General features: G+C 44.6%; 1 protein-coding gene across 1 annotated transcript in view; it reads left to right on the top strand.

Moving 5' to 3' along the window:
- Positions 1 to 25,818, top strand: part of LOC139208920 (titin-like) — a 186,561-nt gene that overhangs the window by 26,584 nt on the left and 134,159 nt on the right. The window contains 30 exon segments of the mRNA XM_070838697.1: positions 225 to 488; positions 601 to 861; positions 1,388 to 1,648; positions 2,152 to 2,412; positions 3,118 to 3,259; positions 3,369 to 3,537; positions 3,792 to 4,023; positions 4,560 to 4,844; positions 5,602 to 5,721; positions 5,856 to 6,044; positions 10,112 to 10,156; positions 15,175 to 15,453; positions 15,713 to 16,279; positions 16,512 to 16,793; positions 16,881 to 17,159; positions 17,250 to 17,531; positions 17,617 to 17,895; positions 17,985 to 18,272; positions 18,383 to 18,661; positions 18,758 to 19,039; positions 19,936 to 20,214; positions 20,465 to 20,743; positions 22,355 to 22,630; positions 22,729 to 23,007; positions 23,103 to 23,381; positions 23,486 to 23,773; positions 23,861 to 24,139; positions 24,383 to 24,664; positions 25,136 to 25,414; positions 25,504 to 25,785. Of these exon segments, the coding sequence (XP_070694798.1) occupies positions 225 to 488; positions 601 to 861; positions 1,388 to 1,648; positions 2,152 to 2,412; positions 3,118 to 3,259; positions 3,369 to 3,537; positions 3,792 to 4,023; positions 4,560 to 4,844; positions 5,602 to 5,721; positions 5,856 to 6,044; positions 10,112 to 10,156; positions 15,175 to 15,453; positions 15,713 to 16,279; positions 16,512 to 16,793; positions 16,881 to 17,159; positions 17,250 to 17,531; positions 17,617 to 17,895; positions 17,985 to 18,272; positions 18,383 to 18,661; positions 18,758 to 19,039; positions 19,936 to 20,214; positions 20,465 to 20,743; positions 22,355 to 22,630; positions 22,729 to 23,007; positions 23,103 to 23,381; positions 23,486 to 23,773; positions 23,861 to 24,139; positions 24,383 to 24,664; positions 25,136 to 25,414; positions 25,504 to 25,785 (7,848 nt within the window).

The raw sequence follows: 25,818 nt of genomic DNA, 5'->3' as shown, positions 1-25,818 counted from the left end.
ATAGCTGTTTCTTAGTTAGCTAATCAAAAGCTATGATGACTAACCACAGTATTTCCCAAAATGCTGGATTATTTCTTCAAAAATGATAAAAGAAAGATTTTCCTGGTTCAATTGTGTTTTTTTGGTTTATATGGACCCATAGCAATAGGCCTAACAGCTGATCTCAGGCGCCCAGTGACACACAAAATGACGAAACCTGGATTAATGAGTGTTTGTGTCCACAGCTGTGAAGATCAAGAAGACCCTGAAGAACCTAAACGTGGTCCAGACTCAGAATGCAGTGTTCAGCCTGGAGCTGACCCACGAGGACGTGAGGGGAGCACAGTGGATCAAGAATGGCGTTGAGATCCAGCCCAGCAATAAATATGAGATCACTATTGAAGGCACAGTCCACAGCCTGAAGATCAACAACTGCACCACGCAGGACGAGTCTGTTTACTCTTTCAAACTGGGAAAACTGTCTGCAAACGCCAGGCTAAACGTTGAAAGTAAGTAACCGTTGGTATTTCAAAAAAACTTCAATCCCTAAAAGTGTCCAGAAGTACAGTTCTAAAATAAACAATCACACTAATTGTAAAACTGTAAAATATTTCTCCACAGCCATCAAGATCCTGAAGAAGCCAAAGGACGTGACATCACTGTTGGGTGCAACAGCAGTATTTGAGCTGGGCATCTCCGAGGACGACATCCCTGTCAAATGGATGTTCAACAACTCAGAGCTGAAGCCGAACGACCACTACAGGATGCTCTCTGAGAAGAAGACCCACAAACTGATTGTTCAGGACGTGGACAACAGCAAAGAAGGAGAGTACACCGCCATGGTGGGCCACCTCCACTGCAGCGCTCGCCTCACCGTAGAGTGTAAGTGTTCACACAGCACGGCACGTTAGCGGTCTGTGAAAAGTAAATTAAAACGATCAACATGCATTCAAGACTTCAAAGACTGAGATAAGATAAACTGTTATATTATTGAATGATAACTGAGAGGGATCAACATCTAAGATCCTTTCGGTTTAACCACAAACAGCTGTTATCGCTCTCTGCACACACACCAGACTACATTCACTAAAACAGGGATTTTAAGTCACAGGAGCTGCTGGTCTGCTGCTGCCTCCATCAGTCAGTGTGTTTGTGTTATTGTGACTTTGGTGTTTTAAATGGTCAGTTTGGATCCAACACAATATTTTTGTAACACACAATAACACAAATAAATGGATCAAATCAGCAGCAGACTGCTCCTGTGTCCTGGGAGCTAAAATCCCTGTTTTTGTGAATGTAGTTTGGTGTGTTTGCAGAGAGCGATATAACGGCTGTTTGTGGCAAAACAAAAAAGAGCTGTATGTTCATATTGTCAAAAAAACATTTTTTCCTCATGTTTCTCCCACAGCCCTGCGTGTCACACGGCCCATGAAGAGCGTCGCGATTGCAGAGACGCAGGTCGCCACGTTCGAGTGTGAAGTTTCTCACTTCAACGTGCCGTCCACGTGGCTGAAGGACGGCGTGGAGATCGAGATGAGCGAGAAGTTCAGGATCGTCGTTCAGGGGAAACTCCACCAGCTGAAGATCACGAACACCAGCAGGAACGACTCGGCCGAGTACACCTTCGTCTGCGGGAACGACCGCGTCTCTGCTACGCTCACCGTTAACCGTAAGTTCTTTCCCATAGTTTGTATCACTTGATACCAACACGGATGGTGTATTTTAAAATGTAAAGCCAGATATTTCTTCAGATATTTTTAATTCAATTCATCCATAAACACATTGAAAGTTGATATTTAGAATAAAAGATATGAATAAAATAAAAATAAAAGAAATTTCTGAATTCATGTAGAAAACCCATTACAAACTGTAGCCGTACAAAATGTATTCAATTGTAATAATATATCCATTAATTTAGCCCGAAATTTGGGAGAAATGCCCCCAAACTATCTTTAGAAAGTATGAGAATATTTCTTACCAAATATACCAGCACCTTAAACCAATCATTACTGCATTTTAAACTATTTCAGATAAATTTAAAGGAAAAAAGGATCTCTGGCTACTGAACCGAATTTAGATGAAGGTGTCCTGTTTTCAGTCTGTCTTAATTAAGAATATTAATGACCTACTTTTTGTCTGAGCTTTTGGTTTGTTTTGATTGTTGTTTTTCAGCCATCCTCATCACAGCGATGCTGCAGGACCTGAACGCTCAAGAGAAAGACACCATCACGTTCGAGGTGAACGTCAACTATGAGGGAATCGCGTACAAATGGCTGAAGAACGGCGTGGAGATCCGGTCCACGGACAGATGTCAAGCTCGCTGCAGACAACTCAATCACACTCTCAGCATCAGGAACGTTCACTTTGGAGACAGCGCCGAGTACACCTTCATGGCCGGCTCTGCAGTTACCACAGCTAAACTCTACGTCGAGTGTAAGACTTGTTTTTGTAATTCAACTTTTTCCTTTTAGCTCTGGTTTGGTCTCCACCGTCTCCTGATAAAAGTATGTGGCTCTGTGGCTGCTTGATGTCCGAGCCTCATCAATGAGTTTACCCAATGACCAGTGGAACCTCCTTAAAAGGCAACTCCGATATTTTTAGGACCCAGGGTTAAAAATATCTGCAGGACCCCTAAAACCTTGATGACCACTAGAACCTGAACTGGAGCCTCCTAACACCGTGTCCTAACTACAGATAGGCGCGTTAGCGCCAGTGACTACATCAGTCTGACTGACTTGTTTCTGTTTCTGAGGCTTTAAAGCTTGTTAATGGAGGAGCAGCAGCCCCCCCCACCTCAGAACCCCTCTTTTACTGGGGCGGTGACGTCTCCAGTCTGATCAGCTGGTCTGTTTCCATGGTGACAGCCAGTATAAAGGACCATTAGGTCCTGCTAAAAGACTTGCCCTGTGTAGAGGCAATTAGGCTTCTACATTCCTTCATTAACGATCTCACTGTGTTGATGAGAGCACTGAGAACCACACAGCGTCATGAAACCAAGAGCCAGCTAAAATAGGCTAAAAACTCCATAGTAATTCGTTATGATCGCAGCCTCATCGGCAACCCCTTTTCACACGACTCAGTCCTCTGATTCCACGTTAAATCAAAGTGATGCTTATGTGTTTGTTCCTTCCTCTGCAGCTCGCGTGGTTGAATTCACCAAACACCTGAAGGACCTGAAGATCACAGAGAAGAAGAGAGCGACTTTTGAATGTGAAGTTTCTGAGCCAAACATCCAGGTGATGTGGATGAAGGACGGTCAGGAGCTGGAGATGTCTGACAGGTAACTTACAGCAGCTCCTGCTCAGCTGTTCAAACACTTTTACAAATTAAACGAACATCAGCGGAACAAATTGGTCAACCTCCGACATCACCTCCTGTGTTTCCTGCAGGTATAAAATGAGCTCAGACAAATTTGTGCACCGCCTGGTTGTGCCGTCAGTCCGCCTGTCCGACGCCGGAGAATACACCGCCGTGGCCGGGTCGAGCATGTCCAAGGGCCACCTGGGAGTCGAAGGACGGGACATCAAAATCTCAGAGCCCACTAGCAGGGACATCACTGTGAGTTTACAGAGCTAGCTATGACCAAAGGCAGGTTTATGTATCTACAGCATATGTATGAGGAAAATATGTTAAAGACAGATAACAGAACACACACATTGCACAGGATGACTGTCCTCAGTTATATGGTTGAAGATTATTTTCTGTGAGTATTGCTTCCTGGGAATACATCACGCTGCTAAACAGGAGCTGACTTAGCAGAGAAATACTATGATCATAATTCCCATTATGAATCCGATCATCTGTGTTTGCAGGTTGTTGAAAAACAAAGAGCGACTTTCGAGTTCGAGGTGAGCGAGGACGACGTGGAGGGTCGCTGGATGAGGAACGGCGTGGAGATCCAGTTCTCGATGGAGGAGCGGTTCAACTACGCCACCATCAGGAAGCTGCACCGCCTCACCATCTCCGAGACCTACAGGAGCGACGCCGGCGAGTACACCTTCTTAGCTGGCAAGAACAGGAGCACCATGAACCTTCATGTCCGACGTAAGAGACCCGACATCTCATCAGTCTGCTTTCACTGCAGTTAAACTTGTTATTCAGTCAGTTCACTATCAGTACTGGTGATGGAGTTATGGAACAACACCTCCATTCTCCTGCAGTAAAACTACAATTCAAAATCAATCAAACAGGTCTACCCAAACCCTCAGATTAAAGACCCGACCGGGTCATTCAGGACATTCAGGTCCAGGTTGGTTCACCGCTACTGCCGCTGGTCAGTTTATCATCATGTACGAATAATGTCAGGCAAAAACGGGCCGGTGTATCTATATTTCTAAAAATGATCAGGTCCAATTGGATCTCGGAACGATTTTCCCAGAAACATGAGAATTCGGATCTGTGATTTTGGACTAGTGAAGACCTTTACTTCAATTAACTTTTCATGGATCCATAATTTTACAATTATTTTACAACTTTTTCTTGAAATAACTCAGTCATAATTCAGTCAATTTTATTTCAAATCTGGCTGAATGACGTGTTGAAAAAACTGAACTCACGTGTCCTCTGTGGTCTGTCTTCAGTGCCAGAGCCTCCTCAGATCGTTCGCCACATGCAACCCCAGGCGGCGACGTCCGGTAGGTCGGTCCGCTTCTCGGTGCAGGTGAGCGGCATCCCTCAGCCTCAGGTGTTCTGGTACAAAGACTCCCAGGCTCTGTCCACAAGCTACAAGTGCAAGTTCCTCCATGACGGAGACGAGCACACGCTGCTGCTGCTTGAAGTCTTCCCCGAGGACGCCGCCGTCTACAGCTGCGAGGCCAAGAGCGACTTTGGAGAGGCAACAAGCTCCGCCCCTCTCAATGTGGAAGGTAACTTTACCACGATGAGGCGTAGAGAAGTTGGGTTCACTGTAGTTTATCCTTCCAGGCAGGCGAGTTGGTTTGGTTTTATCCAGATATAAACACCCCAGCCCACACTCACAAAACAAAAGAGGTGAGAGGATCAATGAAGCTACTGCCTCATATAGTTATATAATAACCTAAACCTAAAGTCATTGGGTTTGGCTTTAGATTAGGCTATCTGAGACTAGTTAACTTTGGAAGCTACTGTGGTGGTGGCTTCTCAAGTCTAACGAACAACACAGTGCTGCCATAACCACTGGACCACTTTTAGCCGTCACACAGCTCTCACCTGAACTGATTTCACTATGCTGTAATGTGTCTGTTTTCCATGTCTGCTGAAAAGGCAAAAACAAGCCAGCATTTACCAGTTAGCTCATAACCAAAGGATCTCACCTTGTTAGCCACAGCGTCTGTAACAGGGCTGGTTGTTAAATTAGCTCAGAATCAGTGCAGCAGCCAACAAGCTAATGTTAGCTAACAACACCATTAATCAGAGACAGATCGTTACACTTCACAATAAAACAAATTACAAAAATGTAAGTATAAGGAGCATCATCTTTATCTGATATAAGGCTCGTATATGAACACGTTCGTGGCATTTTTACTCATTAGTGATGTGGTCCAAATCGTCACACTGGAGAAAGTGGAACCAAATAATGTTTAGTATTTAACCTGATTGATGATCAATGCTGTCATTGATTATGTTTTGGTTTTGTCATTTCAGTACCTGAGGTGGTTGATACCGCCTCCCGGGCCTCGGCTCCAGTCCTCATCGCCCCCTTGCGGGACGTCCTGGTCACAGAGGGACACCCGGCCCAGTTTGAGTGCACCGTCTCCGGGGAAGGTAGTGACCACTGCTCACACTGTTCTGGTTGTTGGTGTAAATTCTCTTATTATGAGTATTATTTGCAGTACTTACATAATGAAACCCATTGTGGTCCAGATGATCCTGACCGTACGTGAACACTGTGTCTCCAGATCTGCAGATTTCTTGGCTGTGTAATGACAGAGAGATCAGACAGTCAGACATCTTCAGGATGTCTCATTATGGTGAAACCTGCCAGCTGGAGATTTCCAGAGCTCTCTCCAGCCACGAGGGCGAGTACTCGTGTGTGGCCACAAACTCAGCAGGAATGGTCACATGTGCCGCCACTCTGAATATTGATGGTGAGTAACTCGGATGAACATGTGCCGATGATGTTCAGACTAAACTGTCACTGTTGGACCAGTACGCACTGCATGTACCTCTATAGCTGAACTAAGACTTTCTCTGCGAGCATGTTTTGAACAAGGGAAGCCCTGATTTTCAACATCTGAGTCTGACATGTGAGTTTCCACTATAAGAAGCTCTGATGCATCCAAAAAATCCTCTTAAAGTCCGTTTTCATGCAGAGTTCTCCGTTAACTGGCTAGCTAACGGAAGTATTGATTGATCAATAACTAATCAGTGTAAATATGATAGCACAATACAGTGATTAATCACCTTTACAGATACTCGATCAATCAGAGCATCTACTGTTCATCTTGTTCAGGCAGAGGTATTGTTTGAGCCTCCTCCTTCCCTCCAGCGCTAAAGCCGAGCAGTAAACGTCAAATATAAAATGACAGATCAATTGGCACAAATCAGCAATTATTGAGCCAGTAGGAGGCTGCACGGGGGGGGGGGGCTTCAGGCATGTGTGTTCGGTCATCACCTGCTGCTGGTCGCACAAAGATGGCGGCATTTTGTGAGATCCTCTTGTTCTCCGTCTTGTCGGAGTCAGATGAGAAAACTGGTATCAGTCCTACGGGCTGTGAGCAGCGTTTACCCTCGCCGAGCAGACGAGAGCAGTGGAAACATTTAGCTCTGTCAAACTTGGAGAAAGGTAGAAAATCCAGAGCAGATTTCCTGATTTTCAGCCACAAAAACCCTACAGGATCTTTGAAGCACTGCCAAGCACAAGAACCATGTCTCATCTTCAACACAGGGCAAGTAATGCTAATATTAGCTACCAAGCTAATGTAAATGTTAAAGCTCCCATAATGTAAATGTTTATTCTGGCTTTTATTTTTTTTGAGTTAGCTCACACTTTAGCTTGCTATCTTGAAATTACACAGCGATTAGTTGAAGAAGATGGATAATCTCCATTAGGATGCAATCTGTCCTCTAAATGTAGTGATTTTCTGCCACAACAGTCACCAAAACCTTTTGAAGATCCTGTCGTTATTACCATAACAGGGGCAGCTTATGCTTACATAAGCTAGCAAGCAAATACTAATTTTAGAGCACCCTTTAAGTCGAGTCTTCTGGTAGTTGACGTTGTGTTTGAATGACTTCCCCAGTCCCCAAACCACAGACAGTAGAGAGCTAACGCTATCTAACTGACTCTGTTTAGCTTTGCTTTGCACAAAACTGTGAGCCAACCCTTCCAAAACATGACATGCGCCTTTCTTTAGACATCTTCTCATCTGACTCTGGCTTAGACAGCAAACAAGACCGTTTCTGCTCATTTCATTTCAGCCCTTTTATATCAAAACCACAGTCGTAGCCAGGGGGGTGGCTGTTTTTTGGGGCTTTATTTCTGTGCTACGGTCTATAAAAACGGATATATGATTATAACCATGTAAATGCATTTATTTTGCTTGTTTATTTTCACGTCATGCACATAATATGGCTGACCCTCGTGGGTTTACAACACACCAGAATTACAAGTGCAGTGTTAAAACATTTATTTACTTTTCATTTAATCACATTACAAGTTATTTTACAGCTCTGTCTTATATAAAATATTCTGCCTCAACAGAGAAAATCTTCAGTAAAAACGGGTTTTTCATAATCATCCTGCCAAAAGAAATTTGCAAAATTTTTAAACATTTTACAAAAAGGAACATCTCTTGCGTCCTTGTGAGCTGGACATCTGAACAAAAAATTAACCTTGTTCTCAGTTTCACTGATCTCACATAACAAACCAGAAGCTGGACTGAAAGGCTCCCTGATCTCTTCAGACATCAGCAGAATCTTTGTGCAGCCAGATGCTGGTTTTCTATCAACTTTCCAGCACATTTTCTTTTTGATGATTTTGATGACAAACTGAGTGTCGATAATTGTTTCTGTGAGCATGCAGGCCAGTAGGACAGGATTGTTTCTGTTTCCTGCCGTCCTCACTGTCAGCACAGGTGATAATCTTCCAGGTGTCCGAGGCGTGATGCATGACTGTCGCCTCCTCCTACAGTAGGGACGTGTTCAGTCTGAGACATGACTCTTTATTTCAGAGGAATGCAGCATGGTCAAAACAGAGCTGAACGTTCTGGGTTCCTCACGCTCGAGCACGGATATAATCCATAGCTGTATTTTTATTTTATATTTTGGCTCCAGTCAAGCTTGCATGATTGACGGCGGAAACCAGCCACTGTCCACCGCCTCGCTGATCACGACTGATCCTCCACGCTCCACTCCAGCTGCACTCTTGGCAAACAAGTAACCTGAAGAAGTCACCAGAATGATGTGTTGACCTAATTCTTCTACTCTTTCTTATTGCCCAGATGAGAAAGCCTTAGCTAGTGTGTCGAGCACTGGGGCTGAGACTAAGCTCAGTCAGAGGCTGGAGGCTCGGACTGAGACCTTCAGCTCTCATTCGGTGGGACAAACCGCCCACAGTGTTGAGTTTACCGAGAGCTTTTCTGAAAGCTCCTCCGTGTCTTGGAGGACGGTTGAGTTTCAGATGGAGAGTACAGGCTCGGCAAAGACGAGCTCTGAGAGCAGCTTTGGTATGAAACTCTCAGCCAGCCCCAAACTGCTGATGGAAATGAGTGACATCCGCGTGAAGAGTGGCGAGATGGCCGAATTCAGCTGCTCGTTCAGCGGGCAGCCCTTCACCGGGGTGGTATGGGATCATAACGGCCAGAGTCTGGCGGACACGCAGCGGGTGAGGAGCTCTCAGGTGGGGGGGCTGTTGTCCCTGCTCATCCAGGGGGTTGGCGTGGCGGACCAGGGCATGTACTGCTGCACCGCCACCAACCAACACGGCCAGAACAGCTCCTCCGCCCAGCTCACTGTTGAAGGTGGTTAATCTTTCTTGTTTTTATCAGTCTGTTTCTCCATCTAGTCCATCCTCCCGCTCCACCTGCTCCCCCTGCTTCGTCCCCTCCTTCCTTATTTAATTCCTCGTAGCCTGTAACCTGTTAGAGTGAATAGAATAACAAGCTCTGTAGTCTAGTTTATCTTCTTCCTGCTGTCGCCAGCTTTGCCTCGCTAACCTCATCCATCCATCCTACTAACCCCTTTAGAGTTTAGACTCTCAGCCGTATACACTCTGACCCCTAATTACTCTCCCTAACTTTATTCTCACCCAGCGAAAGAAGCAAATCTCAAAGCAGAAACCCCCATCCCTACAGATTCTGTGCGTAAAGTGTCTCAGGCAGACAGGGAGACCCCTAAAGACCCCCCCAACCAAGACAAACAGGAGGCGGTGGAGAAGCTGGGACAGTCGTCGCCATCTTCCCAGAGACCGTACAGCCTCCTCAGCCACCTGTACTTCCCTGATGTCGCGCCTCATGACAAGCGAGGTCGAAGTGTCGGCAGCGGGCCTGAGTTCCTGATCAAACTCCCCCCTGAGCTGCTGATCAGAAACAGAGGCAGCGGTTCCTTGTATTGCGTTATGAAGGGGGTTCCCACTCCGTTTGTCATTTGGCTTTACAACCACTTGAAAGTTGGGGATTCTGTGTCTTACTCTATGAAACACGACGGCCCCCTGTGCTGTATCAGTGTTAATAATGTGGGACACGGACAAGGGGGCTCTTACACTGTCAAAACTGTGAGCTCAGCCGGCGATGCTGAGTGCAGCACAGTGACGAAAGGTTGGCATCTGCATGCTTTTGGTCCTTCTGCTCGCTCGGGCTTTGTTTGGCCCATCACTCATCCACACCGCTTCCCACCCACACAGCCAGCAGAGGCACACTTGTTCACATGGAGACACCCACATCTTCTACAAGGTTTAACTGACCTTTGCTTCACTGACTAAAAAGACACAAAGATGGAGGGACACTCATATCACTGAGCATTTCCCAAAGAGCCAGAGGTGCTGCACACTATTAAAGACCAGAAGGAAGCATGCAAGAATGTCAGTTAGAAGACCAAACCAAAGGGATGATATGGATGCACGACCTGTCACTGACTCTAACAGTCTTGCACCATATGAGACTTGATGTGCAGGTCTGGGATTGTTTCTAATTTGTGAATATTTGTGTCTTTACAGTAACTGCAGTAGGGAAGGAACCTGTGATTCAGGAGGAAGTCAAAGGTAAATACTGTCTCATGTCAGCAGTGATGTCTCTTTATGTCTTTACAAAGAAAGTCTTTTTTATTGTTTTGTCTTTGTCTTCAGGTTCAGCTGGTAAGAAGTTCATATTGATTTTTGTTTATTCACTCATTCTGAATGTTTTACTGCTCTGTTTTACTTGGAGTCTTGTATGATGCTACTGCAAACTATTTTCTAAAATGTACACAAAAAAAGGTCCTTTTACAAGATTATTATAGAGCTTTTAACTGCATCTCTCAGACTCCATCAATAGATGGATGTTGCTCAGTTGTGACCAAATGATGGAGCGTGAAGCTCAGTGTCAGATATTATTATTTTCATTTCTGAAAGTGTTTTATCATCAAAAGTCATCAAACATAATGGCAGCATTAATGTAACATACATAATCTGTGGTTAATTGGCTAAACAATATGCTTGTTTGGGTTACCTTACAGTCAATTATAAGTCAACTGGTGATGTCATTCCGTTTTCTTTCCATTTTATAGTTTTGTTTTTTATTTTCTGGACATAACATGGATCAATAGTTTAATTTCTAAGTTTTAATGACCATTCCAGACATATAAAAATACACAGGTAAATACCTCCATATACATGGGGCAATGACTAGTTATAGTGGTAGTAATAAAAATGGAGTAAAAAAGACTTTGTACTGTGGTTGGTGTGTCTGACTTTACTTTAAACTGTCATTATCCTGCTCAGCCTTCTCTAGCTCAACCATCACAGTGGAGGAGGAAACCCAGGAGTCGTACTACACCGGCCTAAAGTTACCAGATAAAACCAGAACATTTGAACTTCAGCCAGAATCCAAACAATACTCCAGCGCTTTGGAGAAGAAAAAAGAAAAACCAGTTTTCCTCAGCGAACTTTCTCCAGCAGCTGTCGCTGTCGGAGAAACCGCCACGTTTACCGTTAAAGTGTCTGGTTTCCCGAAACCCACAGTTCAGTGGTTCCACAACAGGCAGACCATAACGGCTTCGTCCGTGTATGTGTTCGTTCACGAGCGAGACGAGTACAGCTTGGTCATTAACAGAGTTCAAAGGGAGTATGAAGGAGATTACTCCTGTACTGTCAGCAACAGGTTCGGCCAGTCGACCTGCACTTCTTACTTGAATGTTCAGGTGAATGAGCCAGAGAGGGAGGAAAAAGCTGACAGGAGAACATTTGTACCAACTGGCAAACCTCCAGAGTTCATTAAAACTATAGAGTCTCTTCAGTTGTCTGGGGGGGGTCAAGCTTTCTTCAGGTACATTGTGACTGGGGATCCCCTCCCTGAGGTTCAGTGGCTCAAAGGCAGCTTCCATATTCAGCCTAGCGGGTTCTGTATCATTATGAACAACCCAGACGGATCAGGCTTTATTAATATTAAGAGTGTCAAACAAGAGCACAGTGGTGTCTATACCTGTAAGGCCTCCAACCAGTACGGGGAAGCTTCTTGTACCGCAGAGCTGCTGGTGCTGAAGGAAGAGCAGACATTAGTTAAGAAAACCAAGGGTTTGAAAATATCCATGACCGAACGAGCCACAGAATCCAGATTATACCAGGAGAGAACTCTGTCTGATCAGATGATTTATACCATCAGTACCGAAGACCGGCAGATTATTCCCAGCGAGGAGGTGGGAACCCTCAGAGAGCTCGATATCTCTGCTGCCACCCTTCATCGTGAGCGGCTCCCCCACCAGGCGGCGGTGCTGCAGTCTCATGAAATACAGGAGAGGGTTTCTCTGGCTCCCTCTCATCCGCCTCAGGTCTCAGCTGTTCCTATGAAACAGCTTCACATGGCGACTTTCCTGTCTTCAATCCAGGAAAGACAAAAGATCACTGAGCAGCACTCTGAGCGGATTCTCAGTCCTGAGATCATAGAGCTCAAGTTAGCCAAAGAGCAGCCATCAAAGCTCTTGTCAGCCACGTCTGAAGAGGTCGTCCCGCTCACCACAGTGAGGACCGAGGCCTTGACAGACCGGGCTCCAGAACATGTCAAGACTTTAACTGAACCCAGACAGCTTGTAAGTGGCCACCAAGTGGAGTCCCGTCTGCCCATACTTGATGAAACGTCAGGCGTCACCCACAGGCCAGAGGAAGAGAGGAGTTTCAGGGTCACGGAAGGGGTTAAGATTTTATACTCGGCTCAGTCTACAGGGCAGCTGGGAGTCACAGAAAGACACTGTGAGCCTCTGCCAGCTTTAGACGAGGCCACTAAACCCTCTATTGAGAAAGAACAGTCTAAACCAGTGGTAGCACCAGTGAGTGAAACTAGAATGGCTTTATCAAAAGAGCAGAGATTTGAAATGCACAGACCAGAGCAGGAAAATGTCACTCCACGCAAAGACATGGTCTATAAGTCAGCTGCCAGTACTGAGGAGAAATATGAACTCCAAGGAGAACAGGCAGGACAGGTGGCAGGTCTCACATCCGTGGTGTGTCTGCAGCCTCGGCGAGAGGGAGAAGGACTCCTAAATCTGCAGGTCATCAGTGACCAGGATGTTTTACAGTCTGAGGGTAGGTTCAGCAGCGATAAGCCATCTACAGAGCAGGCAGATGCAAGGAAGAGTCCAACTTTGCTCCATTCAGTAACTCAAGAAGAGCAAAGAACTGTGATTTGTGAGGCAGCTTTAGCATTCTCAGAAAAGGCCGATGCTATGTCTGTTCATCCAGAGAAGGAGTCACCGCCAACAAAATACGTTCAGTCAATTCATTCTTTGACAGTTTTACCAAAGGAAGGCATACTCACGGTCACTAAACCTGACCAGCAGGTTGCGGTGCTGAAGCAGGAAAAGGCTAGAAGGCACGCAGCTACCACAGAGGAGAGAAGGGAGATCAGAGCAGATTATCACAAAGATCTCGATGTGTCAGTGACGGGGGTGCAGGCACAGCTTCGGACTGAGCCCAGACCTTCAAGCATCCTCACAGTCTCCTGCCAGCCCATGCAGCTGCCGAAGGAGGAGCCCTTCATTACCGATGTCAAGAAGCAGCGAGCACTCGTCCAGAAGGAGGAGTACTGGAATGTCATGCAGTCCTTGAACGTCACAGACACTCAGACTCTGGAGGAGGGTCACACCATTATCCTTAAAACTGATGAGAAATGTAAGCCTGACATGAAAATTGAGCCCAAGATCCCCAAACGAAGTATTTTCATAGAGGAGAAGGCAGTCGCCACTGAAAGCTGTACCATCTTAGAAGCTGCTGAGCAGGACTTTGTAGTCCAGATCCAGGAGGGCCAGTCGGTACGACAGTCAGTGTTACTGGAAGAAAAGCAAGTCATTATGGGAGAGCAGTTAAGTGAGATATTTCAATCTGAGGGCTCCACTGTCAGCGTCATGACGCAACCTAAAGGAGTGCTGTTTGTTCATGAATCTCAGGACACTCAGACTCTACCTAAAGAACTCAGCTTTGTCGTTCAGATTCCCAAACCATCAAGTCTGAATATACGCCGTCAGCTCAGGGACGCTCTTCAGTCTGCTGTGGCCAGCGACCAGCCGGTGTTACTGGCTGACGTCGTAGGGAGGTTGGAGGCAGTGGAGGTACAAGAGCTTAAAGTTCAGAGAGAGCCCAAATGGGCCACATATACGTACCTGATCACATCACCAAGTGCCCCTATGGAGATCACACTGTCTTTTGAAGGTGATTACCCTCAGACAGCTGACCTCAGGTCTGAACTCCAGGTAGCTCTGCATGCTATGGTTTTCCAAGAGCAGCAAAGTCTTACATCAGAGCAACCAGGCACCATGCAGATTGACAGACCTCAGAAAGCGCTGCTCAGCTCAGCGCCCTCCAAAGAGGTGTTGTCATCTGTGGTGGACACCGTGACGGTGGCAGAGAGCGCAGTTGGCTTTCCTGCTGCTGCTTCTCAGTCTGCAGCCCTCAAAACTGAAGCCAGAGCTTCCTTCCAAAGAGCCACAGTTCAGAGTCAGTCTGAGTCTATGCAGGCGAGCAGCGAGACAGTCAGGTCAGAAAGAGATGCTGCTGTTGCTGAAGTGACAGCCACAGTGTCTGTAGGCCAGGCTGCTGTCCAGCGACATGTGGATGTTTTTGTCCACAGAGAAACCAGAGAGGAATATCTTTCAGAGGCAATCATGATCAGCGAGTCCTCTGACAGCCTGGTAGATAATCCCGTTGTCATTCAGACTCTGAAAGATGTTTGCACTGAGGAAAACGGCAAGGCCATTTTTACTGCCACCATTAAGTACGTTACCAAGGTCAACTGGTTTTTCAACAGCCAAATAGTGAAATCTGGCAAAGAGTTCAAGTGTTCTAAAGACCACGACACATACACACTAATTATCAACAAAGTTGTGAAGGAGAAGCATCAAGGAGAATATATCTGTGAGGCTGAAAACGAAGCCGGCAAGACTTCAACATCTTCAAGACTCACTGTGGTTTCAAGAGGTTTGAAGATGGGCAATTATTTGATTTCATCATCAACTAACTTCACTCATTGGTGAATTTCCAAATCTGTTGTCTGCAAACCTCAACTACACGTCAAACCTCATGTGAACTTGGGACAGTATTTATGAGCTGTAGTCCTCAAAAAACACTAAACTGAAAAAACGAGTTCTCTTCAGGTTTCATTGGATATTTTCCAAGCAAAACTAAATCTGGAGGTTTGAGGTTTTCACCAGACAGCAGTGACATTCTCACGTTTCCTTCATGCGTATCACCCACATATCCACTCCTCTGTCCATCCAGGGAACCACCTTTGACTCCATATCTTTAAACATCCATCACTCCTCACTCTTAGTCCATTTCTCGCTGCATGCTCTCTTCTTTTCTTACCACAGAATCCTTTTCATCTCATCTTCAACCCAAATTTAATTCCATTTTTCTCCCAAACCTAATACGTCTTTTCTTTTCCACAGTCAAACAGGATAACCCTATGTGTGTCACTTTCCATCCCAGGTTCACTACATCACCACCTCTAGTAGAAACATTCCTTTTTGCTTCCATGTCAACTACTTCTGTTTATTTACTGTCTGTTTTATCTTTCTTCCTCTCCAAAAACACAGTGAAACCTGTGTTCAGGCACAGAATCGCCCCTCTGGAGATCAACATTGGCAACATTGCCAAGTTTGAATGTGAGACTGAGGACGCTCCAAACGTGAGCTTCAAGTGGTTTAAGGACAGACACCCCATCAAAGAGGGTGATAAGTACAGGATTATCAGTCGCTTCAGCACTTCGGCTTTGGAGCTCCTGAGCCCGAACAAGGACGATAGCGGTGAATACAGCTGCAAGGCGTCCAATCAGCACGGCAGCGATGAATGCTCCGCCTCTCTCAGTGTGACAGGTAAGAGCAGAGCATGTTTCCTTCTTCTTTGCTGGTTGAGTTTGGAGCGGCTATTGGTGCTGAATGAAACTTGAATCTTGAGCTGTAGGTTATTTTTCAAACAAGGGTTCTGTTGTTCTTTAATTTGATCACTGTTTTTTAAGATGTCTTTCTCTCCCGGTCTGTTTTGGTATAATTGGCGCTGGTGTTGGTCAGGAAGATTTAAAGGGTCTGCAACTTATTACCACTAATATCTTTCTCTTTTTCTGAATTCTTATAGAGCAATTCCCTCCTGCCTTTATAACTAAACCTGATCCTCAGACTATGTATGTTGGAAAGAGGGCAGTGATACAGTGTGTAATAACAGGATCTTCTCCACTGAGTGTTGTCTGGCTCAAAGACAACCAGGCCTTACCCAAACTGCCTACACACTACCAAACGTCTTGTGAAAAGAATAAGCACACTCTTGAGATAACCAAACTGGAGCCAGCTGACAGGGGGCTTTATGTGTGCAAGGTGTCTAACAATGTTGGTACGGCTGAGTGCAGCATGGAGCTGCGAGTTATCGATAAGCCCAACTTTCTAAAGCCCCTGGGTCCAATGGCTGGTGTAGTTGGAGCTCCTCTGCACCTGGAGTGTCAGGTGGACGAGGACACCGGAGTAACTGTCACCTGGACCAGAGATGGCAGAAGAGTCCACCAATCTCCAGACTGTAAACTGTCTTTTGAGGATAAGATGGTTACTCTTGATATCCTAAAGACCACACTAAAAGATTGTGGAAATTACGTGTGCACGGTGACAAATGAAGCTGGGAGTGCAACTTGCTCCACCTCGTTGAAGGTCCAAGGTAAGAGCTGTCTAGTTAAGTGTCATGGCTACTGCAGCATTTGAAGCTGTTGCAAATCTGCAGTACTGACAGTTAACATAATTGTGTTATGTGGTGTCCAGTTTAGATGGTGTAAGTGCAGCTCCAGCTGCCCTTTTTTCAATCTTTAACCTCTTTTCTTCCATTGCTGGCTTTTTATTGAAATGACTTCTTTCATTTCATAATGGCTCATTCTAACTGCACACCTCTCCAGAACCGCCGGTCTTTGTAAAGAGGCTGGAAGCCACCACAGTTTGGAAGCAAGGCACCACTGCACGACTGCAGTGCACTGTCAAAGGATCCCCTGAACTTCGCACCACCTGGTTCTTTAATAACAACGAGCTGTCTACTGGTGGCAGATGTGATACTAGTCTGAAGGACGGTGTCACCATTCTTGAGATAAAGGATGTCATGATGAGTGACAGTGGAACCTACACCTGCGAGGTTCTCAATGAGTCTGGGTGTGAAAGCTGCAGCACTAAAGTCACAGTGAAAGGTGTGAAGACATTAGCAATTTCATTATAGCACAAAATTTTCATTAAGAGTAAGAATTTGTCTCACTGAACTGCAAATTCTCCTTTAGAACCACCGTCTTTCATAAAGCAATTACTCTCCCTGGAGGCGGTCCGAGGTTCCGTAGCCGTATTGGAGTGTGAAATTGCAGGCTCTGCACCATTCGAGGTGGCCTGGAAAAAGAATAGGAAACGCCTGTCCGCAGATAAGAAGTACAGAATTGTGTCACAGGGATCTTTGGCCTCTCTGGAGGTCCACTCGTTTGAGAGTGCTGACGCTGGTGAATATGAATGTGTTGTGTCAAATGAGGTTGGCTCAGTAACCTCGAAGTCAGTAGCTAAACCGCGAGGTTAGTGATGTAAAATAGTGGACATAGTTTAAAAAAATCTACTTTAATTGGCTGTGGTTTATATCATTAGAACTAATCCTGTTATTTCAGAGCCACCCATGTTCTCAAAGAGGGTCGAGAGCACTACAGCAGTGTTGGGAAATACGGTGAAGCTACAAGGAACCCTAAAAGGCTCAGCTCCCATCGCTGTCAAATGGATGAAAGACTCTGAGCTGCTAAGAGATGATGATCCAAACATCAAAATGATGTTTGAGAACAACACCGCTAGCATTTCTTTCTCATCTGTTGAGTTAAAGCACGGCGGCAAGTACACTTGTCTTGCCGAAAATGAAGCTGGACAGCAGAAATGTGAAGCTATCCTAACAATTCAAGGTCAGAACGCATTGCTATTTATTGGAAATATTTGCAATGCTCAGTTGTAGATGTTATTAAAGTCTGAAACTCTGTTGTATTATAGAACCTGCTAGGATCTTAGAGAAAGCAGCGTCCATTAGTGTGACTGCTGGGGATTCGGCCACATTGGAGTGCACCATTTCTGGGAGCCCAGACCTCAAAGTGAAATGGTTTAAAGACGGCAAAGAGATGGTCAGTGGCCGTAAATATAAAATGACAATGAAGGAAAAGACTGCCATCTTAAAGATTCTCACAGCAGATAAAGGAGACACTTCAGAGTACAAGATGGAGGTGTCCAATAAAGTTGGAAAAGACCAGTGCACCTGCTCAATCACTGTTATAGGTCAGTTTTAGCCAAGTAAACAACTTGCTAATAACTTTAACATTTGGTCTTTGGTGACAGTTGTATGTTTGATAAATTTCCTTATGCAGATCGTGCAGTTCCACCATCCTTCACAAAAACTCTTAAGAAAGTGGACGGGAGTATTGGTAGTAACGTCACCTTGGAATGCAGAGTGTCCGGATCTCAGCCGATGGTTATTTCTTGGTACAAAGACAATAAAGAAATTCACAGCGATGGCAAATATAGGCTTGATTTCAGTGAGAGTACAGCCTCTGTGGCGATAACCAGCCTGGAGCAAAGCGATGGTGGCGTTTACACCTGCCGGGCCTCTAACGATTCTGGAGAAAAAGACACCAGCGGTACTTTGTCAGTCAAAGGTCAGAGCAGCTGAATTACTTAACCGTAAACCACGGATTAGTTTGGCAGACATTCTTGAGAGCCTTGATAGCCTTAAATATATGCTGTTTTTCTTCCCAAATGACTCCAGAACCTCCAGTCTTCACAATGAAACCTGAATCCCAGGACACTTCACCAGGATCAAATGTTGTCATGAAATCAGCCTTTACAGGATCAGCTCCTCTGGTTGTTAAGTGGTTCAGAGAGGAGAAAGAGATTTTCACTGGAGGAAAGTTTTTCATAAAGAAAGATGCTTCTTCAAGCTCTTTGGAGCTTCACTCTGTGAAACCCAGTGACTCCGCTAAGTACACATGCCAAGTGTCCAACGATGCCGGGAAGGTGGACTGCACTGCAGTTCTCTTTGTTAAAGGTGCTGTTTTATCCTTTCTTTGAAAAGGTGACATACTGAACTGTTTTCTTTACTTAACCTCTTGTTCTTACTGTTATTGTTACTGTTAATTTGCAGAAGCCCCAACGTTTACAATGAAGCTTGAGCCTTCACAGCTGCTGAAAACTGGACAACCTCTGAAGTTGTCCTGCAAAGTGCAGGGCACGCCTGTTATCAGCATCACATGGTTTAAAAATGGCTCTGAAGTAGCATCAGACCACAAACACGAAATGTCCTTTGACAGCTCAATAGCGACTCTGGAAGTAAAGAACTGTTCTGTAGAAGATAGTGGGGATTACGTCTGCATGGCGTCCAGCGAGGCCGGCAGAGACCAGTGCAGCAGCGCAGTAACACTGAAAGGTTGGTTCAGTCTTTAGTGGTCTTCTGTCTGGTCCACATTGTTTTTGAACTTGTTCAATTTTGCCCACATTGATGGGAAATTGGGACACTGTGCAGAGGTGTAATGTTCCTATGGAGTCCTGTCTAGTTCACAAAGTCATACTGTCCAGCTTGTACTTTTCACTAAACATAATAGGCCGTGTTTGCAGGTGCGAAGCCAGTACTGACTCACACCTTTTATAGTCATGACTCCTGTTGGTTCCTAAAGCTAAGCTTAAGGTTTAGGTCCATCAGTGACTCAGGGCCGTACCCTACCTCTACTACAGCCCTCTAAAGCAGTGATTCCCAACCAGGGGTACATGTACCCCATGGGTACTTCATGGAAAGATTGTAGTACATGAAAACTAGTTGGGAAGTGAGTCAGGAAGCATATACAGTTAGCTAAAACTAGGCTAATGGACAAATCGTTGAAATAGTAGCTAAATGTAATGCATAAAGAGTTCAAATGTAATGGACTAACAATTAAAATAGCTAAATGAACTGGATGGTTTTGAAATAATTATGCTGGCTAAAAGTAATAAACAATTTGAATAATTAATACAAAGGATAAAGGTTTGAAATAGTTTGCTAAACGGTTAGATAGCTAAAAGTAATAAATGGTTGAAATAGACAGCTAAAATAAACACATCTGAACCTACATTCAGACTTGAACCAAACACTACATGCCGACCTGCGTGTCAAGCGAGCTGATTGGTCGATCAAAGATTTGTCTGCGTTCGAAAACAAAGAAGAAAAAAAACTTTACAGATACACAATTTGAATTGTGTGGACCAGACTTGCCTCATGAGACTTGAACTTTCTCCTCAGCCCTCAGTTGCCTTTAAATATAAGATTCATTATCTGTTTTGTTTCCTCAGAGCCTCCAGTATTTGTGAGGCCTTTTGAATCAGCTGAGCTCGTAAAGGGGTCAGATGTTTTCTTGGACGGAACCCTTTCAGGTTCTCCTCCATTTGAAATAACATACTTGCTCAATGAAAAGCTGATCAGAGACAACAAAAGGCGTAAGATCAGTGCTGAAAACAACAACGTCACTCTTCAAATCTCAAACTGTGAGACCGGAGATGCTGGGACGTACCAGTGCACTGTTGCAAACGATGTCGGGGAGACATCCTGTTCTTTCCAGATTTCACTGAAAGGTTAGTCACAGGATAAAATGTCACCCAAACTTCACTCTCTGCATGTAAGATACAGTGCAAGACTTTCTTCAGAGTATGTTGCTAGTAGTAGAAATACATTTTAATTATTATAGTCTGTAAGGTGCTATGGTTGCCGCACTTGTTTTTCTTCTTTAGTAAAAGGTTCGATCAGGGAGATTAAGATTTGCTTTATGCACCATGTGTTTGTGTAAACCCTCCTGCAGTCTGATTTGTGGTCTTCTCTCACTAGAACCACCATCATTTGTTCAGAGACTAGAGGACATGACCTGCATGGTGGGCTCTGAAATCTCTCTGAAGTGCATGTTGTCTGGATCACTTCCCATGACTTTCTCCTGGATCAAGGATGATCATGAGCTCACGGAAGATGAGCATGTTAAGATGTCCTATGAAACCAAAAGTGCTGTGTTGAATTTGAAAAGTGCTCAGTTATCACACGGCGGGAAATATGTCTGTCAGGCACAGAACAAAGCCGGGACGCACAGATGTGCCGCCATGCTCATAGTGACAGGTTTGTAGGCTGTCTGTGACTCTTACTTGTCTTTGCTGCTGTTGCTTTGATGTCAAGCTTGATGTTTCATCTGTTGCGTTAACTCCTGTAAGTGGTAGCAACTAACTCCATTTTGGATCATTTGGTTAACCCAGAACCAGCAAGTATTTCAGACCATGCAAAGTCCATCATTGTGACCCAGGGTGATCCAGCCAGGCTTGAATGCAGATTCTCTGGCACCAAACCGCTCAAGTCCAGATGGATGAAGGCGGGAAAGGAGCTGATTTCAGGCCAGACATACAAAATAGAAAGAAGAGACACCAGCTCTACGCTTAGGATTATCAAAACGGAGAAAAGTGACAGTGGTGAATACACCTTTGAGGTTTCAAACAATGCTGGGTCTAGTTCATGTGAGGCAGCCATTACTGTCTTAGGTCAGTTTATTTATTTTGTATCTTTAACAGGATTTTCTTGTCAATTTTATTCATACAAACAACTTAACTTTGTTTTTGCACTTTGTATTAATAGATCAGATTGTTAAGCCATGTTTCACAAGAAAACTAGAGGAAACAGAAGGTGTCACAGGATCGTTTGCTCATCTAGAGTGCCTTGTGTCTGGCTCACTGCCAATGACAATACAGTGGTACAAAGATGAGAATGAGATCCAGACTGATGAGAAACACAAATGCACATTTTTTGAAAACGTTGCTTTCCTGGAAATCAGTTGTCTTGACAGCAGAGACAGCGGCAGATACACCTGCATGGCTAAAAACAAAGCAGGATCTGTCCAGTGCTCTGGCACTTTATTTGTTAAAGGTACTTTAAGTACTGTCTTGCAGTTTACAACATAGCTACTGTGGATATGCTGTTATAACAAGTATCGGGTTTTGTCCACCAACAGAGCCACCGTGCATTCTTGCAAAGCCAGAATCCATGAGTGCTTTGCCTGGATCAAAGGTTAAGTTTAATGTCCGTGTCTCTGGAACACCACCTCTGACCATCAAATGGTTCATGAACAAGAAAGAGATTTTATCCAGCACCGACTGCTCTGTGGTCAAAGACAACACCTCAAGCTCACTGGAGCTCTTCTTTGCCAAAACCTCTGATTCTGGAGACTATTTCTGTGAAATACAGAATGATGTGGGCTCCACTTCATGCCAGGCGACACTCTTTGTAAAAGGTTAATATTGGTTTTGCAACAGTATCACTTTCCTTTACTTTAAAGTGATCACTGTAGTTAAGTAACTGCTATATGTGTTTGTTTCAGAACCCCCCTTTTTCATTGAAAAACCTGAAGGTGTATCAGTAGTAAGATTAGGAGACAGTAAGGTGTTCGAGTGCATGGTTGCTGGTTCTCCAGAGCTCTCTGTGCACTGGTTCAGAGATGGAGCTCGGATTCACCAAAGCGTTAAACACAAGATATCGTTTTCCAACTCTGTTGCCACCTTAGAGATTTGTGAAGTGAGTGAAAACGACAGTGGGAAATACTTCTGTGAAGCCAGTAATGAAGCAGGAACGGAGAGTTGCATTGTTGAGCTAGAAGTGAAAGGTTGGTTTTCCTTCACTAGTGAAATATTTGGTCACTCGTGCAAACCAAAGGTTGCTTTAGTTTGATGTGCTTTGTTATTTCAGAGCCTCCTTTGTTTGTTGAGGGGCTGCCTTGTCTCGAAGTTGTTAGAGGTTCCACAGCAGTGTTTGCTTGCAAAGTGGCAGGAAGTGCTCCTTTCAAGGTCACATGGCTCAAAGATGAAAAGCCAATCAAATCAAGCCAAAAGTACATTATCATTGATAGCAAAAATGTGAGCTTGAAAATCCAGGACTGTAAAGAGGAGGATGTTGGGACTTACCAGTGCGTGGTTACCAATGAGGTTGGAAGTCGCACTGACTTTGCAGCTTTGTCTCTGAAAGGTTGGTGTTACTGCTGATTGTACACCACACTGACATGCATCAGGCATACAGCACCATACACATTGTGATGTTACAATAACATATTTTCTTTGCATTAGTCCCTCCAACTTTCATTAAGAAGATAGAAAATGTCTCTACTATGCTCGGAGATGTCGCTGTCTTTCGTTGCACTGTGGAAGGTTCTCTGCCACTCTCTGTACAATGGCAGAAAGATGAGAATTGGATCGTAGAGGATCCAAAGATTGAGAGAACATTTGAAAACAAAATGGCCACCCTCAGGATTCCTGCCTGTGAGGCGTCTCACCGTGGGAAATACACCTGCCAGGTCGTAAATGAGGCCGGGCAGGACAAATGCTTTGCAACCCTGGTAGTGAAAGGTATCTCTGCTTCATGCTTGATTGTTTTACGTAACACTATAGCTAGCCCTAACAGCAATAACAAGTGCACTCACCTCTCTTTGTCGGTGTTGTAGAACCACCTACGATCCAAGAGAAGCCAGAAGTAGTCAAAGTGACTTGTGGAGATCCAGTTAATCTTGAGTGCAGGGTAGCTGGAACTCCTCAGATTAATGTAAAATGGACCAACGATGGCAAAGAGCTCCAGTCAAGCACAAAACATCGTCTCTTTTATGAGAACAACGTCAGCAGTCTAAACATACAGTCCTCTCAGCTGGAGGACGCGGGAGAATACCTGTTTGTAGCCACAAACTCTGTTGGGACATGCAGCTGTAAAGTCACGTTGCTTGTTTTAGGTCTGTGAAATTCTCTTCAACGCTTGCTACAAAAAAATATTTTAAGTCATCGAGTTGCATTTTTTTATTTGACTCTAACTATATTTTAATGTCATTTTAAACAGAAGAAGCAATTCCCCCGACGTTCATTAGGAAATTATCAAACATTCAAGCGATTATGGGTTCAGTGGTTACCATGGAGTGCAGCGTGGCCGGTACTCTTCCAATTTCAGTTGAATGGAGCAAAGGGAAGCAAAAGATCAATCATAGCTCCAAATATTCACTCCTGCACATTGAAAGTACTGTCTCATTGTCTCTCAGACTGTCTGAGAGCGCTGATACAGGAGAATATTCCTGTACAGTTACCAACAAAGCAGGCAGCTGTGTGTGCAGTGGAGTTCTCACAGCTAAAGGTTTGCAGTCGAAGGTCAACTTTATCAAATTTTCAGTTCAAATGCTTTTGGTTATGTATAGTAATCATTATTCTGTATGGGTTTTAGTGCCACCAAGATTTGTAGATGAGCCTGAGTCTCAGGCTGTGACTCCAAAGTCTACTGTATTCTTCAGAAGTGTCTTTGAAGGGACACCGCCATTTATGGTGAAATGGTTCAAGGATGACATCGAACTCATCACTGGGCCATCATGTACAGTTAGACTGGAGAAATATTCTTCGTCTGTAGAGCTCCACTCAGTCGGGACTCTGCAGTCTGGGATTTACTCTTGCCAAGTTAGCAACGAAGCAGGCGCAGTGAAAAGTTCAGCAGAGTTGTTGGTGAAAGGTTGGACTATTCTTTTTTTCGTCCACCACCATCACCACTCAATTAACTCCATCTTTTTTCTCCATTTTCACAGCTCCTCTTTCTTCATTTTCATTTTCTCCACGTGACCACCTAACCATTTCTTTTCTTTCCAGGAATATCTTCTTTCCACCCACCTGTCCACACCCTCCATACGTCACATTGATGTTCATGTATTAAACTTTATGCGGACAATAGTAACTTGATCTTTTTTTGACTTTGCAGAACCTCCTCAGTTTGTCCAGAAACTTCCTCCCGCTACCTTTGTGAAGCAGCGTGAGGGACATCGTTTTGAATGCAAAGCCACCAGCTCACGGTCCCTCAATATGTGCTGGTACAAAAATGACCAAAACATAACTGATGGAGGCAACTATAAAATTATGTTCGTTGACTCAACTGCATACCTCCAGCTGCATACCACAAAGTTTGAGGATAACGGAGTCTACACCTGTGAGGCTCATAACGATGCTGGCAGTGCAAGCTGCAGTACTGTTCTCACAGTTCAAGGTCAGCTACCGAGACAGATATCATGGCTACACATTGGTTGTTTTGTGGATTTTATCCCCTCTGAACATGTGTAGCATGAAAAAAAGGAATGAAAATGATATTTTGTTTGACCTTTTGTGAGTGCTTGTGGAACCCAGTCTAAAAACATCAGCATGGATTCCAGCACCTTCTGTGTCATTCAAAAATCTGATTTTTCTATAGTGTGATAGCATGAGTCTAAGTGTTACCTCTTTTTTTAGAGACAGTTTCTCAGTTTTTGATGGAATGACCTGCAGTATACCCTTGACTTGCCTTTTTTCTCTGATCTCAATATGATATGACCTACTCTATATGGTTCTCTCACTAATGACCTGCGTTTCATCTGGATGAATTCCTCTAACATGAATTGAACTTAAGCATGACCCCCAACAAGAAGAAGAATGGTTGTCCACGAATGTTGCTTTGGTTAATGTATCTCAATATATTTTCCAGAGTCCCCATCCTTTACTAAAACTCCAAGCCCAGTAGAGGGCGTTAAAGGGAAAGATGCCAGCCTACGCTGTGAGGTGTACGGCACACCACCTTTCCAAATTAACTGGTACAAAGACAAAAGGCCGTTGAAGGAGAGCAGGAAATATAAGATGGTCAGTGAGGGCAGCTCTGCCACGCTTCACGTTATGAAACTGGAGCAAGACGACGCTGGTCTGTACGAGTGCAGAGTGTCAAACAATGTAGGAAGTGGATCCTGTCGCACTACCATTAGCCTGAAAGGTCAGTACAGAATCAGTGGACATTTCCCCCAAAGCGTAGTCTTGATGTGGTTTAGTCTCCTCATCTGTGATCTTTCCATCACTATTCAGAACAACCAGTGTTTGTCAAGAAACTGGTCGACCAATCGGTGCGAGTCGGTCAGGAGCTGACACTGACAGCTACAGTGAAAGGCTTCGAGCCTCTGACGGTGTCCTGGGTTCAGGACAAAGATCACATTCTCAGAGACGGTGACAACAGGAAGATCACCTTTGAGAATAACGTGGTCAAGCTTGTGGTTCCCAAGGCCGACTCAACCACAGCTGGTAAATACACCTGCCAGCTGAGGAATGACTCTGGAGTTGTGGAGTCTGTCTCCCAAGTGACCGTCCTAGGTTTGTAGAACAACAGACTTTAACACATTACCA

This window comes from Pempheris klunzingeri, chromosome 10 (genome assembly GCF_042242105.1).
Source record: "Pempheris klunzingeri isolate RE-2024b chromosome 10, fPemKlu1.hap1, whole genome shotgun sequence".
In the NCBI taxonomy this organism is placed as follows: Eukaryota; Metazoa; Chordata; class Actinopteri; order Acropomatiformes; family Pempheridae; genus Pempheris; species Pempheris klunzingeri.
This window is presented reverse-complemented; position numbering and strand designations above follow the sequence as displayed.